Raw genomic sequence first — 19,224 nt, 5'->3', positions numbered from 1 at the left:
GAAGAAATTACCTAATTCCAAGGAGCTCTCTCTACATTTCACTGTTAGCTCTAAGAAGCCTTCAACAGTGCCAGTCATCTCTTCTCTGCATTTGCTGTTTACTTCAATAGTGTCATCATCCCCTATTCAGTACCATCCCACTGCCTTGTCTTCTGGAGCCTCAGTCCATGCTCCACCTCTCTCCCTGTGGCTAACAAAGTCCGGTATGAATAGTTTGGATCTGACAGTCAAGGCTTTTGTTGCATATCATCCTTCTCTTCCTTCCCTTCTTTAACCAAAGAAATTTTCTCACTGTTTCCTAAATATAATGACACCTCTGTCATATGTTATCTCTTCCCCTCTTTTCCACAATACTCCCTTGTGGACCTGGCATGCTCTGCTTCCCTTTGTTACTGTTTTTGGTATCTGGCTGAACTTCTCATCTTGTTACTTTTGTTTTGCAGCAACTTTCAATATGTACATAACAGAAAAGGACAGGAATAAATACTTGGGGGTGTCAGAAAAAATGAAAATATACCTGAGTAGAATTCAGTAATAGCTTAAAAGTGTTTAGGGAGGAGGAACCTTGAGTGAACACCTTTTCATCTCTATCTGAAACAGGACAGTTTACTGAAAGTAGATAATGCTTAAGTCATTACTTAGTAATTACTCAAGTCCATGTTTGCATAGCCTCAATTTTTGTCCCATATAAACCACCTTGATTCCCAGGGAAAAAAGGTTTTCTATGTGATTCCTTGTAATTTGCTCGATCATGTCAGAAACACTTGGTAAATGTTGCAGTGATTGCCATGAAACCTACTGAGAAGAACATGCAGAGGCCTGTATGCCTGGCATAGCATTCTTATAGGCACAGTAGTCCTGCCCGGCACTGCAGGACCCAGGGAGCTCCTGAGCTAAAGTGCCAGTTCATTCCACAAAGGAATCTTACAAGGGTTTTCCCCCTTGAGAAACTTTTACTGATTGTCACACTCGTAAAATGTCCAGGGTGATAATACATACTTTTCAAGCTCATTAAAAATGTGATTCCATTGTTGCATGGTTTGCATTGCTTCAATAAGGCAGCAGTTGTAACTTTCTCCATTGTTTTCCTGTGTCCTAGATGTTTTGGTGGCCTCTTCTCCCATTTTCAGGAGAATCAGAAGGAATCATTCCCTCATCTATTGAAAGTTCTAGCAACTGATAGCTCTCAGCTCATCCTTCTTCAGGAATTGTCCTTAGCTAAAGAGCTCTATCCTGACAACAGTGACAGCCTCTTCCTGAGGCAGACTACCTCTAAAGACAAGTCACTGAAAGGTTATGAAGACCAGAACACCTTTTCTAAATGCAGGGCATGTTTCAAGGCTGTCTTAGCTCCAGAGCTCTCCTTGGGGATCATCTGGGGCCTCGCAGTGTTTAGCTTCTGTCTCAGCCCAGTTCTGCTTCCTTTACTTTCTCATAGATAGGTCTTCTTTCCAAGCACTCACCAATAACTTCTGGCATCTATGTCTCCAACTCAGAGTCTCTTTTCCAGGGAAGTCAACAAGAAACACCTTGTATTTCTTTTTTTACCTCTGGCTGCTTTCAATGATTTGTCTTTGGTTTAGTAGTGATACACTTACATGTGGTTTTCTTTATTTTTCTTAGGGTTCATTAAGAGTTTTTGTGTGTGTGTGTTTTAAGATTTATTTATTTATGCATACAAGAGCTGGGGTACAGGCCAGAGTTGGGGGGGAGGGTGTGAGAGAATTCACCAGAGACAGAGTGGGTAACAGAACAGGCAGATTGATGAAATACACTGCTGAGGGGAGCAGCGGGAGAGACAGGAGAGGTCTGCTGCACCATGTAGGTTTCTCTCTGGCCAGCCAGGGATCGAACTTAATGCTGTAGTGGCTGCAGATTGCCTCATGGTGTGGTGCCCAACCCCTTGCGCCACCAGAGAAGCCCTCATTAAGAGTTTTTGGATCTGAATGTTTATGGCTTTCAACAAATTTGGAAAACTTTTGGCCATTATTTCTTGAAATGTATTTTTTGTCCCAATCTCTCACCTTCTAGGCCTCTAGTTACCATTTGTCTTAAACAGCCTAATGTTGTTCCACAGCTGACTGAGGCTTTTTCTTTTTCTTTTTCTTTTTTTTTTTTTTTTTTTGTGGGACCCTTGCCGGCGGCCCCCTGGCCAACCGGAGCTGCAGAGGCTGTGGGCAGCCTCACAGCCCAGCGCTCAACCGCCGCACCACCAGGGGAGGCCTGGCTTTTTCATTATTTTTACCACATAGTCATGCATCACCTAATTGGCTTAATTTCTATACCATAAGGTAGTTTTGTCATTGTATGAATGTCTTGAGTGTAATTACATAAACTGGATGGTATAGCCTACTACATACCTAGACTGTATTGTATATCATATTGGGACTGTCATTGTTGACCAAAACATCATTAAGTGATGTATGACTGTATTTTCTCTCTGTGCTTTCATTTGAATAGTTTCTGTTGTCCTCTCTTCAAAGTAACCATTTCTTCTGCTGTGTCAAACCTGCTTTCAAGATCATTCAGTGAATTTTTGATATCTGATCTTTTGTCAGTGCCATTTAGTTTGTTTCGTGGTTTTTTTTTTGGTTTTCATTTTACTTGGGTTTAATTTGCTTCTCTTTTTCTAACATTTTAAGATGAAAACTTAGATCATAAATGTTAAGCTTTCTTATCTAATATAAAAATTTTAAGCTCTAAATTTCTAAGCACTATTTTAGATGCATCCCACAAATTTGGTAATATATTTTCCCTACTATTACCTTGAAGTATTTTATAATTTACCTTGTGATATCTTCCTTCTCTTACTGGCTATTTAAAAGTATATTGTTTTCGGGCCTCCCCGGTGGCACAGTGGTTGAGCGCTGGGTTGCAAAGCTGCCCGCAGCCTCTGCAGTGCCGGTTCGATCCCCAGCTGCTCCCCGGGCCACTGGAGGAGGGTCCCACATGGTGCACAGACCTCTCCTGCCGCCCGCTGCTCCCTCAGCAGTGTACTCCGGTCCTTCTGCCTGTTCTGCTCCCCGCTCTGGCTCTGGTGAGTTCTCTCATCCTCCCGCGCTTCTGACTGTACCCAGTGCTTGTATGAATGTATGTATCAATCAATCAATCAATCAATCAATCTTAAAAAAATAAAAATAAAATAAAGTATATTGTTTTCATTTCCAAATATTTTCTAGATTTCATTGGATTTCTCATTTAATACTGCTGTGATCAGATAGCATATTCTGTAAGATATAAATCTTTGGAAAGTCATTGAGACTTTTTTATGGGCAAGTGTGGTCTATCTAAGTGGATATTATTTGTGTACCTAAAAACAAGTATAAACTTCAGTTATAGGATGTAATTCTTATTGTAAGTGTCCATTAGGTGAAGGCAGATCTTCTGTATGATTACTAAATTTTTATCTAGTTATTCCATTAACTACTGAGAGAGGGAATTTAAAAATTTCCAACTATGATTATTGATTTGTCTATCTCCTTTGGTTCTATTATTCCTTGGTGCAATTTGAAGCTGTACTGTTAGGCATATATATATTAATTATTGTTATATTTTCCTGGTATGTATATCATTATCATTTGAAATGTTCCTCTTAACCTCTAGTTCTTTGTCAAAGTCTGTTATTTATTCACATAGACATTGAAGCATTGTTATGATTAGTGTTTTGATTATATAGTTTCTCATCCTTTAGCTGTCAATTTATTTTTGTCTTTGTAGTTGAAGTGTATTCCTTGAAAACTGTGTGTGATTGAGTCTGACTTTTTTAATCCAGTCTGATAGTTTGTCTTTCAACTGAAGAGTTTATTTAAATATAATGCAGCATTTAGATTTCTCTACCATTTCACTTTCTTCCCTACTTATCTGTATTTCTGTATCTTATTCCTCTGTTTCTTCTTCCCTGTCTTGTTGGTATTAATTTATTGGTAAATCAGCCAAATATTATTGAAGTGTGTATATATAGCTTTGTTAGGCCCAGTCTAGAATATCCTTTCCCTAACACATGGTTTTTTTGTGGTCCTATTGCATGCCCATGGTGTTTGTCAAGGTCTTTCCTCTCTGACTGGTTTGTATTCAGCCTTTCAAAAACTGTTAATGGAACCCCTGTATAGATTCCTAGAGATACTTCTTGTTGGGTGACATTTGAATATTTTAAGATGTTTATTTTTATTCTTATATTGCTTTCTAAGCCATGTATCTCTTTGTTTTATATTTTCAGTGATAGCTCTAGGAATTACAGAATGTATGTTTACCTTACCACAGTCTGATTAGAGTTAATATTTTAGTACTTAGCATAAAATATAGGAACCTTACAATGCTATAGGTTCATTTTCTACCTCTTATCATTTAGTTCTTCTTACAGTTTCCATTTCTCTACTGGGGATTCTTCAGGCATTCAATTGGTAGGTTGATTCTTTCCTTTAAATCACTAAACATAGTTATAAAATTGATGTTTTAAATTCCTTATCTCCTAACACATATCGTGTCATATCTGAGTCTGTTTCTATCAGTTGCTGTTGTAAGTTATGTTTTCCTACTCCACATATCTAGAAACTTTTTCTTGGATGCTTTGATGCTGTGTTGTTGAGCTGTTGGATTTAGGTGTCATCCTTTAGAGACTTAGAGATTTATTTTAACAGGGTATTAATTTATTGGTAAATCAGCCAAATATTATTGAAGTGTGTATATATAGCTTTGTTAGGCCCAGTCTAGAATATCCTTTCCCTAACACATGGTTTTTTTGTGGTCCTATTGCATGCCCATGGTGTTTGTCAAGGTCTTTCCTCTCTGACTGGTTTGTATTCAGCCTTTCAAAAACTGTTAATGGAACCCCTGTATAGATTCCTAGAGATACTTCACAACATAACTCTTCCCTCTTCAAGCTCAACACACTGCCCAGTCAAAGTTTCTGATTCCTCAGTTAAGCAAGTCTGCCCTATACTACCTGTGCTCTCCCTCCCTGCACCACAGTCCAAAATGGTCTGCAGGAAAATCACAGACTCCGTTTGTGTGTTTTCCTTCTTTCAAGGACTACAGTCCTGCTCTGTCAGGTGTCCAGAGTTTGAAAGCATCTGTAATATATAGATTCGCCACTTTTGTATTACTTAGAATGGGAAAACTAGTCTAGCCAGTGCTATTGCTAATGGCAGGATTTTGAAATTTGTGCTCTTTAAATAGTGCTCTTTAAGTAGTGTGCTCTTTAATTACAATAAACAGTTCTTACTATATTAATTTCATTCTTTCCATCTTCTCACTTCACATCCTGCCCTTTACTTCACAAGAACCAAGATGTACAAGGAGAAATGGTCCAGAAGCTATTCTCTATTTTCAAATAGTTGTCTAAAACAACTAGAGTACAACTGCAATGCAGGACTGCTATTTTTTCTTTGGTTTGTAATTAACATTGTTAACTCATATTGGGTTTTGCTGATTTCAGGGTTAAATGGACTTTCCCAGTTGGTTCTGTATTCCTCTTGTTATCAGGTTATCATTTTTTAGGTCCTTCTAGCTAAGGTGGACAGGAATACTGGAGCTGAAAATGCTTTGGGAATCATGGCTGTGGTAGAAAATCATTAAGGACCCTGCCCTCAGAGGAGCACTTTATCTTAATTGCTACTCCACAGCATCATCCATCAAGATAATTGTTTGACTTTTCTCTTAAGTAGGCAACAATCAGATAGATAATCAAAGAGTAGCAAACCTTAATTACATATATAAAATTAATGCTTACCCTATTTTGATTTTTTTAATAAGGCAAACATTTGGCCAATAATAAAAAGGGTGGTTTATGACTAGCATTAGAAAAATACCACTTCACTAAGAAATTTTCTTTGTAACTCTGCTTTTCATAAAAATAAATCTTTCTGGGTGTTTTTCCTTTACTAGCAAAAAGAAAAGGCAAGAATGAAGTGACCATATATACCATGTAGCAAGAATCTAAGGACAGAGGGCCTCCCCGGTGGCGCAGTGGTTGAGCGCTGGGTTGCGAAGCTGCCCGCAGCTCTGCAGCGCCAGTTCGATCCCCGGCTGCTCCCCGGCCACCAGAGGAGGGTCCCACAGGGCGCGCAGACCTCTCCTGCTGCCTTCTGCTCCCCTCAGCTGCCTGCTCTGCTCCCCGCTCTGGCTCTGGTGAATTTTCTCACCCTCCCGCGCTTCTGACTGTACCCAGTACTTGTATAAATAAATAAATAAATCTTTAAAAAAAAAAAAAGAATCTAAGGACAGAGCCCTCAGGAAGGAAAAGGTTAGGGGCCCCAACCTGGCTGTCACCCATCTCATTTTCCAGTATTCTCATTTTTCGTTTTTCTTGATAATGGTTCTGGCCCTAGTCTATGTCCTGGCATCTTGGGATAATGCTAATTACAGAGAACACTTTCATTACATTGAGGGTGGCAATGTACAGCAATTTTTTTTTTAATCTGTTTGAGTTTTTGCTTCCCATGCTCAGGAGGGCATTATATCAAGATGGCCAACCCTTTGTAATCATCATCATTATTATCATCATCTTCAACATCATTACCATCCCTGTCAAGATAATAGATAAGCTTTAATGAATTTGACCAAAGAACTGCACTAGTTATCTGAAAGTTCAAAGGATATTTTGCGAACAACATAGCCTAGCCAGTTTTTTTAAATCAATTTTTAAAACATCATATCATCAGTTTTTACCACTACAGAGTCTCGCATAATTATTGCAGAGCAAGGGAGGCAAGGAGTAGCCAGGCAAAGGCAGGTGTGGTGTACAGGCATCAGAGACCTTAAGCCAATTTGGGGACACTTCTTTTTGTGACAAATCGAACAAAAGTTTGTTTTCCATAATATAATGACACAGCATTTATATGGCACTACATTTATGGCTGTTTCTCCACCGTGGATCCTGGCAAGGTGCTCCAGCAGACATGTTTCCAGCCTCCCAGCACAGCGGGCAGCCAGAGTTAACCTTATATATTCAGAGCACCTTATGTTTGCCACAAAAACGGTATGTTAAGCTTTGGAATTCGACCTATTATCAGGAGCCACCCTGTCTCTTGGAAGCTGTATGAGCTGTCTGAACCTTAGTTTTCCCGGTGTGCATTACAGAGAGTAAATTCGAATCCAGTGCACCCGTAGACACACTAAACATGAAAGTCGCTATAAGAAGACGAAACAGATGACAGGACATGTGTTTTTTCCATTTCCCTCCCCTTGCTTCGCCCTTTTCTCCACTCCCCCGACAATAGCCTTGTGAGGGCAGGTTCTCTGAGAACAAATTGTTGTGGGCTGGGGGGAATTTTAGAAGGGTGTTTTTCTATTTACGGATGGGAAGGAAGTGTGACTTCACTCTGAAGCCAAGGTTTTGCTTGAGGCAAAAGCTTTAAATATTAAGGACCTCCAGTTTGAAACAGCTTAGGTGGTGGCAGAAGTCTCACTGAAATCTGTATTAAAATCGAGACATTTTTGAAAATAAAGCCAAGCTCAAGCCATGCCCCTCATTTTCCTCCACCATTCCGAAAGACAAATTATAGAAATACCAGTAGAAGGCTTCTGGGGTAGAGGAAAGACCGTAATAATCAGGTCGCAGAGATTCTCTTTGGCACCCAGTCTCTGTCTCGTATCTGACACACTTGCTGCTATGTTAGTGTGTGTAGGAAGACGAAAAGGGAAGGAAGTTTGGAGATTTTGAGTTCAGGACCTTATTTATTGTAGAGTAAGAAGTGAACAGGCAGAGCTCAGTCCTCCGGGACGGTTGGCCTTGTCTCTGGACGGGATTCGGCAGGGTCCCTGGGATGATTTTCCCTATTCCTCAGAACCCAGCCTTCAGGGTGGCGGCAGGTCTTGGTGGTTTTCTCCCAACGAAACTTAAGAGGTCTGTGGCTCCTGAAAGCCCTGGTTTGTCTTCTCCCTTCCAGCGGCTGTAATTACAGCTCTCACTTCCACCACGTCTGTGAGTCACTGAGCTTTGAAATGTGCTGGCGCGCTGTGTTAGCCTGACGGCCCTCTCCCTGGGGCTCTCCGAGACCGCCAGGACCTCATTTTCCACCGGATTTACTTTAATGCTGAGTGTTACAAGGTCATTGCCAGGGCTGTCACTGTTACTTCCTCTAATGTTCAGCTGCAGTTTAATTTTCAGCTCTTATCACTGGACTTCATTACATGGGAAGAAAGAAATTTGCTCCAGCAGATAGTATCAAATGCCTTTTCCTCCTCTTCCAATTGGAAAATCACTCCTAATCAATTCTATGGTGATGTGCTCGATGGTCTGCGAATACTGGGAAGGGAGTTTTATTGTTTTCAAATTTTGTTGCTCCCACTTTTATTTTGTGCATGACACTGATTTGTCAAATCAATTTCTTTGTATGGCATCTTAGACTGAATCTATTATTTCTCTGCAGGGCTTTGTGACAGTGCCTCTAGTTGCTTGCCCTAGTTTGCTTCTGATTGAACAATAAAAGCCATAATTAGCTTCAGTAAACATCACTATCTTACTTGAAGCATCCATGCCCCAAATGCCTGTTATCTCATGGTGCCCACATCTTGCCCGCACGCATGTGGATAGAGTGTGCCAAGATAGCATTGCCCTTGGATAAATCAGAACATAGAGCGTGGCAGTGAGACCTGCACAGGTTTTACAGGGAGCTGTGACAGGATTGGAGCTCAGGTTTCTGACCTCGGCCCATTGTTCTTTCTTCTGGATGCTTCTCCCAGGAGTGTAGATAACACAATCACAGTAATAGCTGCCGTTCATTGAACATTACATAGACAACAGCCCATACCTCATGTCTGATGCTCACAAAACCCTGCTTCTGTAAAGCAGGGTTTTATAGATAAAGAAACTGATTTTGGGAGAAGCTAAGTTGGCCAAAGCCACTCAGCTAGTTGTCATAAAATACAGATGGAGCCCAAGTCTGTCAGAAACCATGCCCTGTATTCTTGCTGCATTGCAGAGGATTTATGAAAGGCCAGTGAGCATGAAAGAAATAGAAAATCTGCTTGTTCACCCCTCGCATCTCTTCATCCTCTTGGTCAGCAGGTATTTCTCAGTTGCTCTGTGCCAAGTACAGCACTGGTACCAGAGAGCAGGAGAGAAAGTCTCTCCTCAGAGAACTCCCATTTCCTGAAGCTTTCCCTCGCATGCTCCCTCATTAGCTCTCTCCTGCAGCATCTGCCCATGCGTTTCTTTGCAAGTTTTGTCTGCACTGTGCTCTGACGCCTCCTTTCTTTCAGTCTCAGTGGCAGCATCAGGACAAGTCACGCATGGTGCCAGTGCCGCAGCTAGACTGGCTCTGTGTGTGTATGTGTGTGCGCGCAAGTGCCTGTGAGTTCAGTTAATGACACTGAAGGAGAACTTAGAGAGTCCCAGGCAGTCACTGTGTCCTTTACCTGCATTACTTTCTTAATCTCCTAGTCACTTTATGTGACACAGCTATTGTCACTGTCCCTATATCACCAAACACAAAGCACCACACCTAGCTCAGAGAGAGCAGGTAGCTTTAACCTAAGATCGCAGTGCTAGTGACTTGGGAAGCCAGGGCTTGGGCTCAGGCAGGTGAGCGCTGGAGCCCAGACTTCCCCACCAGCCTGGCAGTGTTGGGGCTCTGGGGAAGCATGCCGTGCCCCCTCCTGCAGGCTCAGTCACACGAACAAAGGGCTCTGTCTCCACGGCCAGGGCAACAACAGAGAGAGGCCAGTAACCACAGGTTCTACCCTTTTGGTAAATCTTCCTTCCTTCTTAAAGAAGTTGATATTTATGTCTTCTGACATTTAAAACAAAAAATCCTGTCCCCAAAATAAATAGAATAGATATTTTCAGTTAGAGGGAGAATGTGCCAGAAGGCACAAAGAATCTTTACAAAGTCCAAGATGTTGAGAATAGGCAAATGCCAGTGATTTCCCACATGACTGTGTGTTTTGAACATTTGTCGGGTGTAGAGAATTGGGAATAGAAGGATGAATAAGACAATTCTGATATTCAAGTTGTTCACAGTCTAATGGGGAATGTTACACCAGTGGGTGCAGGGTACGGTAAGGACAGGCCGTGTGGAAGCTGAGCAGCTGAAGGACTGGGCAAGCACAGAGAAGGCATGCCGGAGAGGGGGCCAGAGCTGAGGCTTTCGTGTCACAGTATGTGCAACAGTGTAATCTGCACTTTTGGGGACATTTTGCAGGTTTATTATAAATAATGTGAGCATATTTCGAATGAGGCCTGCCCTGGCAGAGGCAATAGATAGTCATTAGACCTCACTAACCTCTCAAGCTTTGCTTATCAGTGCTGGAGAAGGTGAAATCTTTGGGGGTGGGGAAGGACTTTAATATCCCAGAATCCATGAGACACTAAACTCCTCTTGATTTTATTCACCGCTGTACCCTGGGCCTAATCTAGTAGGAGAGGCTCTAGAGATACTGGTTGAACCAGCTATCTGGATCCAGTACCTGAAGCATGGAGGTGACAGGACAGGAGCCTGCAGAGGCTGGCAGGAACCAGCTAAATGGGCCCCCTGTGGACAAGCTGCCTTCCCATTCCTCGCCATTTTCACCTGAAGAAGCAGAAGAGAGTTCAGAAATCCTTACCATAGCGACTTATTAGTCATTCCTGAATGCTTGCTTCTTAACCATACTATTATTCAGGGAAGGGTTTTTTTTTTTAATTTGAACTTTATAAAACTCTTTTAAAGATTTATTTATTTATGCATACAAGAGCTGGTATGTAGGCGGGGGATGAGGGGGGGGGTGTGAGATGATTCACCAGACACAGATTGGGGAGCAGAACAGGTGGATCTACTGAAATCCACTGCTGAGGGGAGCAGCTGGTGAGACATGAGAGTCTGCTGCGCCATGTGTGTCAGCTCCCTGGCCAGGGATCGAACTCGTGCTGCAGCGACTTTGGATAGCTTCATAGTTCTGAGACTTAACCCTTTGCGCCACCACAGACGCCCCCAAGGAAGGGTTGTAAGATAGGGAAAGCATCCAGCAGTTCCTAGCACATCATGAGGAGCTCTCTGCCTCACATGACAGCAAGGCCCAGCCACACAGAGGGCATCTCTGTCCTGCAGGGACTTTGCTTCCAGAGGATCCTGGGCCTAGCTCCTTAGTTGTCTGGTTGCCTAGTGTGTTGCTGTGTGTTAAAAAAGGACTGGTCATCTTCAGTATTTCACACATTCTTCTCAAATTCTAAAGGGTGTTATATTTGGAAAACCTCTTCTCTTGGTTTCTCCAAGGAGAGTAAGGACCTAGGGGAGGAACAGGAGCATGACGGGCCACCCTTGCACACTCATCTGGGCATGGTACAGGGTTTGAAATTATGGGGCTGCTCGTGAGTATGTGTACATGCCTATCTCTCACTCCAGGTTTCTTCCCAGCAAAGAGACTAGGGTTTACGAGGTAGAGGTCTGGTTATGCTCCTTAATGGGTTGTGAATTTTTATTCACATTGGGCTATTCTCCTAACTTCTGTTCCTTATACAGTCCTGTTTGTTTATTTGGTAAGGTAATTGTAGGGCTTGCAATTTCTTAAGATTCAAACTAAGAAAAGCTAATTGTTTGGCTGATTGGCACAGTTGAATCAGGAGAAGGTAAAATACCCATAATCTGAGTGTCTTGTTACCACTGGAAGCCCATGGGGACAGAAGTCTGCAGAGTCTTAGACCCCACCCCAGGCCTACAAACCAGAATGGGCATTTAGCAAGATCTCCCAGTGGTTCTGATGCATATTAAAATTTGAGAAGTGCAGAAAACATGGGTTAAACCATCATTTGAGTCTTCTCTCTGACTCAGTGAGCAAACTCCCAGGGGCTGTACCATTTATTTTGCACCTAGAATAGACTCCTGCAGTGTAGTGTTTCCTGAGGAAGGGTGGGGGGTGAAAGCATGATTCTATTTTTAACCGTAGCTTTTTCTACTTCTGATCTATCATGACCTTCACTTTCCCAAAGTGATTTGAGTTGGTCTCTGAAATACATCCAATAGGATGGGATAGATGAGGAAATCTAGATTTTTTAAAACTGCATGTCTAGAAAATTATATCAAAAATGGTTATAATAACATAAATATTTTCCACCAAGTCCTGTGCAATTGCTGGTTTTACATAACGCACCATTTAACTCTGAGTTCGCTAGTGATAAAAGCTAAACAGAAAGCAGGGTAATAAGTCTACAGCGTCCGACACAGCTTTTCTCAGGGCAGGGTCATAAGTGGCCTATACCATTTGCATTTTTATAGTAAGTACTATAGTATATTTCATGAGAATTTTTCTGTAATATCCCTTCAAGGCAGAGGTTTTTATAATACCTCTGTAAAGTGAATTCTTTTCTTGCTCTTGCTGATTTATCATTTGCTGCCTGGGCCTTTACACTTTGTTTTTAATTAACCTGTTTTACACACCCATCCCTGCCCCCACCCCCCGACACCCAGGGCCATTGTCCCTAGTCTGTTCCTGTTTTGGGCCCTCTTTGTTAAATCTCATCACAGAATAACCAGACAATGAGCAAAGGTGACATCAGGGAGACTGGTCCCTGTCATATGGACTGTGGAGGTGGTTGACCCCAACACTAGGGTTTTGAATCCCAGTAAAAGGCCTGTATCACCCTTTCCCTAACCTCTTGCTCCCCAGTTCATGCCAGTAGAACTAAAAGTGTCAGGAACATCAGGTGGCAAGACCACATCTGTTGTTAAGTCTCTGTTTTTTTTTCTGCTTTTTGCTCTATTTGAGCTAGATTTATAGTATTACTCAACCCTTCAGATCATGTTTAGCTTGGAAAGCATCTGCTTAACTATCCATCGGAAAGTGTGACACTCCACACACTTTCTTTCCAAGCATATGATAATTTTTCCTACCAAATTATATTGAGGGAAGAAAATGTAAGCGTCAAGACAAATTTAAACAGTCTCACAGTAAAAAACGAGGCCCCGTGTTCCCGACAGAGCAGAGCCGTGAGTCTGTCAGAGTGGCAGTGGCACCCCTGCGGGCATCCTCTTCTCTTTCTGGCTTCTGTTTGGCTCACACTGCCCTGCTCGGGATTCCCAACCATCTGTCCTCATGCTCAGCCACCCACGTCACCAAGAGAAGCAGGAAGGATAAAAGCAACGGTGCCCTGGGCTGGTCTCTAAAGCCCTGACATATTTGGGGGGCACCACCACAGGATGCCAGAAGCCCGTGAGAGGTTAGCACCCCTCTGACTGACAGCTGCTGTCTGGCTCTTAAAGCAGATCCTTCCCATCTACTTAGTAGATGAAGCTTTGAATTAATTTCACACTAAGGTAACATGATTTTTCCAAGTATAGTGGCGGTTTCCATTTCTTAGTTCTTAGTAGGGTTTTTCCCCTTAAGGGTAGTAAAAATTTTGAGAAAAAGCAGCAGAGTCCTTCCTGGAAGAAATTAAATTTACACAACCACTTAAGATTTCTGTATATAGTACTTTGTAAATGATAGTCCAAATCCTTCCTCAGGAAAACACTTGGACGTGACAATACTTTTCTCATAAAGTAGTTTTGAGGATTCGAGATCATCCATGGAAAATACTAGAACACAGGGCCTGGCAGGTAGTAAATGCTCCATATGTGCTAACTAGTCTTAGTGGTATCATTTGCTCCACACTCCCCTGCTCATGCACTGTGTTACTCTGTTCCCGAACTTTCTAGACACAGACATTTGGTTTTATCACTGTTTGATAGCTATTGCTGCAAAGACTTTCCTGTAAACAGAACTTGTCTTTAGGCCATTATGTAGCTCCCTATAATCCCACAGCCCTCACTGAGCCCACAGAAAAATCAGCACCCATCCCCTCATCATTAAAACCCTTCTCAGACGGGTTGGTTTGTCTTTAATGATCCTTTCATTTATGCCAAGAGGATTCTTAATAGATATCAAAGAAAGAAAGATACAATTTAACAGTATTATAAATAAACATGGAAGTTTTATAGTAATAAAAGCCAGCAAGTTGAAGACACTTTCGGTATGTGTCTCATCTAATGTAAGTTTTAGTAACCTCATAGGCGAAGCATCTTCCTCTCACAGATGGGCCATTTGAGGCTCAGAAAGTAACTTGCCTAAGGTCACATAGCACGTTCTTGTCAGAACTGGTATTCCTGTCACCTCTGACTCCAAACAAAGCCTACTGCTGCCCCCTCCCAGAGTCCCTTTCTCTCTGGGTTGGAACTGAATCAGCTGCACTAGGATAACCACAAGAATGACAAGGCCACCACACTATCTGACTCTGCAGAGCGGGACTGTTCTAGAAGTGAGATTTCACTTGTTCCAAAAAGCAACAGACTAACCTGCCACCCATGGTGGCTACCAGCTGTCTGAGTTGGGGAAGTAACATGACTTCACTGATAATGCATCCCCCACTACCACAAGGAAGGGGCTGCATTTGGTGGTGGGTGTAAGATGCACGACTGGAGCTCAGTTGCTCTGCATAATAAAGGTCTCAGAGAGGGAGATCAAACATACAAAAATATCAGAGCACACACTGCGGAAGAGATCCACAAAGGTAGGTAACCTGGGATTGGCACCATGGGACTTTAGAGAAAAGTGTGTGTAATTCTAGTGTTCAGTAAAATATGTCTCACTAGTTGCTGGTAGCAAGGATTTTCTTGAGAGGAATGAAGGAAGCGCCACGTCCTGTTTCACTCTTGGCCAAGTTCAGAGGCAGCTCATGGCTGTTATTAACCTCAATTTTTCATTTCTCAGGCAACCTCAGAACCCGTCCTGGATCCACAGCAAATTCAAGCGTTTGATCAGCTTTGCCGGCTCTACCGAGGAAGTTCCAGGGTAATGTTTGTTTGGTTGTTTAAGTTTGTATTTCACTATTTATAAATACTGGTTTGGAAACAGTGTCCTCAAATCCTCTCTGCAGCCCCCTCTCAGCCAGGAAAGTGCCCTGGCATCCCTAGGATGGCCATGTGGAACCCTGCCCCAGGGAGTACTCAGGATTTGGCAAAGCATGCAGAGGAAGGGGAAAATATTTGTCCCTACCTCCCATATGCTGTGAGGACCCAGAGGGCATTTGTGTACTGCCTCCAGAGAGAGCGAGCTTAAGCCTAATCCCTCATCCAGGAGACTTTGTTTTATTGATGACTGTCAAATGCCCAAAGTCCCAGACCTAGTCCTCAAATGCCCAATAGTTTCGTTGGCTTTTTTTCATTTATTTTGACCATGAAAGACAGATGCTAAAATACAGTGGATTTACCAATACAGACGTGTGCATGCACGTAGTCCAGGGCCTACCTTCCGTGAACCTCTCTCCAGATTTTTTTTATGGCTCTGCCATCCTTAATAAGTGGATTATACTCACACGGTTCAACATGGTTGCCCCAGCTCCAAACATCACATCTACATTCCAGCTAGCAAGATGGAGGGAAAAGATGAATGTCCTCTGTTTGAGGACAGTTCCTAGAAGTTGTGTATATTGATTCCACTGATCTCCATTGCCCTGGCCTTAGACTCATGACCACACCTAAGAGGGTAAATTGGTTTTATTCCAAGAGGCCCTGGACTGAAACTAGAACTATAGAAAAAGGGTAGTTCGGAAGGCTACCAGCAGTCATGCCACAGCAGCAGTGTGGGTGCCCCACAGTCACTTCAAAAGTGTACCCGTTAACCTTCTCCGCCTCTTCCTCACCTAGTGCCAAGTGTGGCACCTTGTCTCATCCAGTCACCCAGAGCAGACACCTGGCACCTCACCTTCCCACTCCATCCACTGTCTAGGGGAATGGTGCAGCACCCCTCATGTTTTCCTCTGTTTGTATTTCTCCACTTTCCCCCCAGACTGTCAAGCGTGCACTGCAGCTCTCTGTCCCTTACCCACGCTGCTGCCCAAGTGTTCTTTCCAAACCCAAATGCCATATCCCTCTGCTAAGAACACTCTCCTGGGTCTCCATCACCTGAAGGTGGAGTCCCAAGTCTGCTCTATTCCCCACGTCACCTCACCCTAAATTCCAGCCGGCCCAGACATGTTCCCTGGACTTTCTCTCGCGCTTGCGCAGACAGCTTGTGTGCTCGGCTTCTCCGCTGGGCTCCCTTCTGCCAGTCCCCATTCTTAGGCAAACGCTTGCTGGGTTGCTTGGCAGCCAGAGGGAAAATGAAGTTCCCTCTTTGAATGTCTGTCTTCCCAGTCTCGGCCAAGCTCCGCCCCAGGAGCTGGGTTTCTAGGCCTTCTACGGAAGTTCTGCTGCTTAACACTCTTGAGCCAGAATTCAGAACTCACCAAGTTTCAGATCACTCGTTACAGAAGTAGAACACACAAATCTCTTTTTGGGGGGAAATAGGAAGTCTTTATTGTGGCTACTCTTTCTGCCTCACAATACCTGAACGTGAAAGAACTCTGAGCTTACGTAGCATCCGCTGCCTGTTGCACGTTATAGCTTCGCTGAAAGCGTCACAGGCTGAAGGGCAGCTGAGTGAGTGGCAGAGACTGGAGGTGCCCAGGCAGGGCTCCAGCAAAGCAAGGGGTACGGCTCTGTCACCTGCGCGGGTGCAGCGCAGTCCCCGTCAGGACCCATGTGCCTGCTGCGTGTCCTGGGGCAGCCACTTGCCGCGGAGCCCCAGCCCGTGCTGGGCATCGTGAACCGGAAACATAGTCGCATCTGGGCCAGCCCTGCAAGGGGTTATTTTAGATAAACTGCCACTTTGACCTTAAGGGCCTTCAGGTGGCTCCCCGTTTATTACAGCCACTGGCAGTGAGTTTTCAGCAGAAGGACACAAATGGACAAATGGACACAGTGAGTTTATGCCATGATGCCTGGTGAGGAGAACCCTCCTCCAGAGAACAACTGTTGGGTTGTCAGAAAAGTCACGAAGCATTTTTGCACAGAAAAAATGTGTTGACTTTTCCGACAACCCAATGGAAGGTTGAGTGCCTGTGAGGCTGGATGGGGGAACAGGTGACAGGCAGGATACCTCAGGAAGGCAGAGCTGTAGGCAGCTCAGCTGGGGGGATTTGCCGCTTGGGCTAAGTGTGAATCCCAGGCTACCCCTCACTGCTGGGTGACCCTGGGCAAGGCACTTCTCAGGGCTGTGGCTGTTTACCCAGAGGGTTGTTGTGGAGGACTAGAAGTAACACACGCGTACAGGGCCTACCATTGTGCCTCGCACCAAAGGTACTCACTAGTTCCTGGGGCTGTTGGGGGGGCCTAGGGCCAAGCAGACTGCTTACCCTGTGGGATTGAAATCTCATTCCTCATCGCGGCCTTCTCCCAGGTAAAGGACCTCGGGATGGAATTCCTCTCCTGTGTGGCCATCAAGGGCATTTGGAGGGCCAGGCTGTTGCAGGACACCTCTTTGAAGTCAGAGGCTGGCCCCTCTGAGGGGCAGGGCCTGGTTTCCCAATGGGCTAGCATCGGCATTTCCTCCTGCCGCCTCCTCGGCACATCTTCCAGAACTAAGCAGAATGAAGGGGTCCCCGCTAGGGAAACTGAGAGCAGGGAGGACTTGTTTAGAGAAGAAGGTGGAGTCTGAAGTTTCCCGGGGAGCTGGGCATCCATTTTTCACTCTTCCAGGTTACAAAGGAGAGGGGCCAGGGGATTTGCCCTGAGATGAGCAGAAAGCAGGGGGAGAAAGGTGGCTACAGAGTAGTGCACTTCAGCTGGAGAAGGAGCACACAGCCCCAGGGCCGAGGCGGGCAGCCTTCCATGGTCAGAGCAGCACCGTCTGCTGTACGCTTGGTTCCCCAGGCCCACCTCGTTACTCCAGGAGGAAATCCAGGCCCTGAGAGGTAAAGTGGGCTTGCCCAACGCCACATTGCTCATGTTTAAGGTATGGGAGCCTGGGTTCCAGACCCAGCTCTCATGCCCCTCTTCGCAGTGCTGCACTGCTCCTGCATTCCAGGCAGGGGAATTCAGGGTTCTCCGCCTCTGGCCCATGTCCCCTCCCTGAGCCACCCCACAGCTTCTCTCCCAGTCACAGCCTGGTTGATTGTGTCCCCTCTTTTGCAGCTGGCTCTCCTCACAGAACTCTCCCAGAATCGCAGCAGCGACAGCTACAGGCCATTCAGTGGCTCCCAGAGTGGCCCTGCTTTCAACAGCATCTTCCAGAATGAGAACTTCCAGCTGCAGCTCATTCCCCCGCCGGTGACTGAGGATTGACGCCTCCCTGGAGCCTGGCCCAGGGACCAGAGTTGATCCCAGGGCAACTGGGGGTACCCCTTCCAGCTGGCATGTCCCCACTGTCCCCCACTGAGCAGAGGTGCCATGGATTTGCGTGCTCGGGGCTGCCTCCACACCACCATTCCCCAGGGACACGCCCTGTCTCCTCCGTGATGTCACATTGCTCCTGACTGGTTGGTTTGGTTTTGCTTATTAAGCAAAGAAATATCACACACCTCGTCCAGCGTTTAAAGAAAATATATTTTGCCTACTGGGACTTTTTCCTTTTCTCCTGAAGCCTAGAGACGAAGGGAGGGCACACCAGTGGCACTGTGGAGTCTGTCCTGCTCTGCCCCTCCGGCCGGTGGGAGCGGGGAGATACGTCACCTGCTGCTGGCGGATCAGCGGCCGGCCAGGCCGCAGTGTAGAGAACCCGCCTTGGGAGCGAAGGATTGGGGGAGGGGGGGTGGCCCTGGCTTCTCCCTTTTGATGTTTTTGTTAAAACCCATGAGAGTGCAAGATCTGCCCTTTCTCACAATAAAGGCCCGTCCACGTTCTGCAGACCTGCTGGCTGGCTCTTCGTCCACCCAGCCGTACAGACCACCCATACACTTAGAACCCTTGTTGCATCGATTGTTTAATTAGCTCAAAGAGAAGGACGCTCAGTGTGGCCGCCCTGCCTTTGCTCAGCCATGGAGCGCCCCCCGGGCTGTTCAGCGCCCACCACCCAGGTGCTCAAGCGGCAGGGACGAGGCTGCCAGAGCAGGAGGTTCACATTGTGTGGCCCTGAGACTATGTACGTTACTGGGCCAGCAAGCCCAGGGGGTCCCCACATCAGAGATAGGTACCCCTGCCCCTCACAGGCATAGGCCCTGTTTCATCAGTGCGCGCAGGAGCCATCGGCCCTCGTGGACTGCTTATGCTCGGGAAACATGTACCAACTAAATGCAGGTGTTAATTCTAGTGGGAAATAGACCCTGTTTCTGCAGCTGAGGAGCTGTGATCCTGCGCAAGACATGACTTATCTCAAAACCACACTTTCTTTATAAAACCATTGTGAAGATGAGAACCTTCAGTATTTGGCAGGTGTGTGGCCAACACCTCAGAAATACTAGCTCCCAAGACCTAGCTGCACAGGCTGTTCCTCCTTATGGAGGTGGGAAGGCCTCAA

At 45.0% G+C, this 19,224-nt stretch overlaps 1 protein-coding gene across 3 annotated transcripts in view; it reads left to right on the top strand.

Annotated features, from left to right (window-relative positions):
* The window catches only part of VPS8 (VPS8 subunit of CORVET complex), a gene marked incomplete at its 3' end in the record, with an annotated part of 188,721 nt that extends 170,668 nt beyond the window's left edge, over positions 1-18,053 (top strand). For all 3 annotated transcript variants that reach the window (XM_084231488.1, XM_084231489.1, XM_084231487.1), the window contains 2 exons: positions 14,662-14,742; positions 17,904-18,053. In XM_084231488.1, coding sequence (XP_084087614.1) covers positions 14,662-14,742; positions 17,904-18,053 — 231 coding nt within the window. The remainder of the gene's footprint in view (positions 1-14,661; positions 14,743-17,903) is intronic.
* Positions 18,054-19,224: the final 1,171 nt, after the last annotated feature.

This window comes from Talpa europaea (genome assembly GCF_964194135.1).
Source record: "Talpa europaea genome assembly, chromosome: 4".
Lineage (NCBI taxonomy): Eukaryota > Metazoa > Chordata > Mammalia > Eulipotyphla > Talpidae > Talpa > Talpa europaea.
Note: the sequence above shows the minus strand (reverse complement) of the source record. Positions and strands in the feature narration are given on the sequence as shown.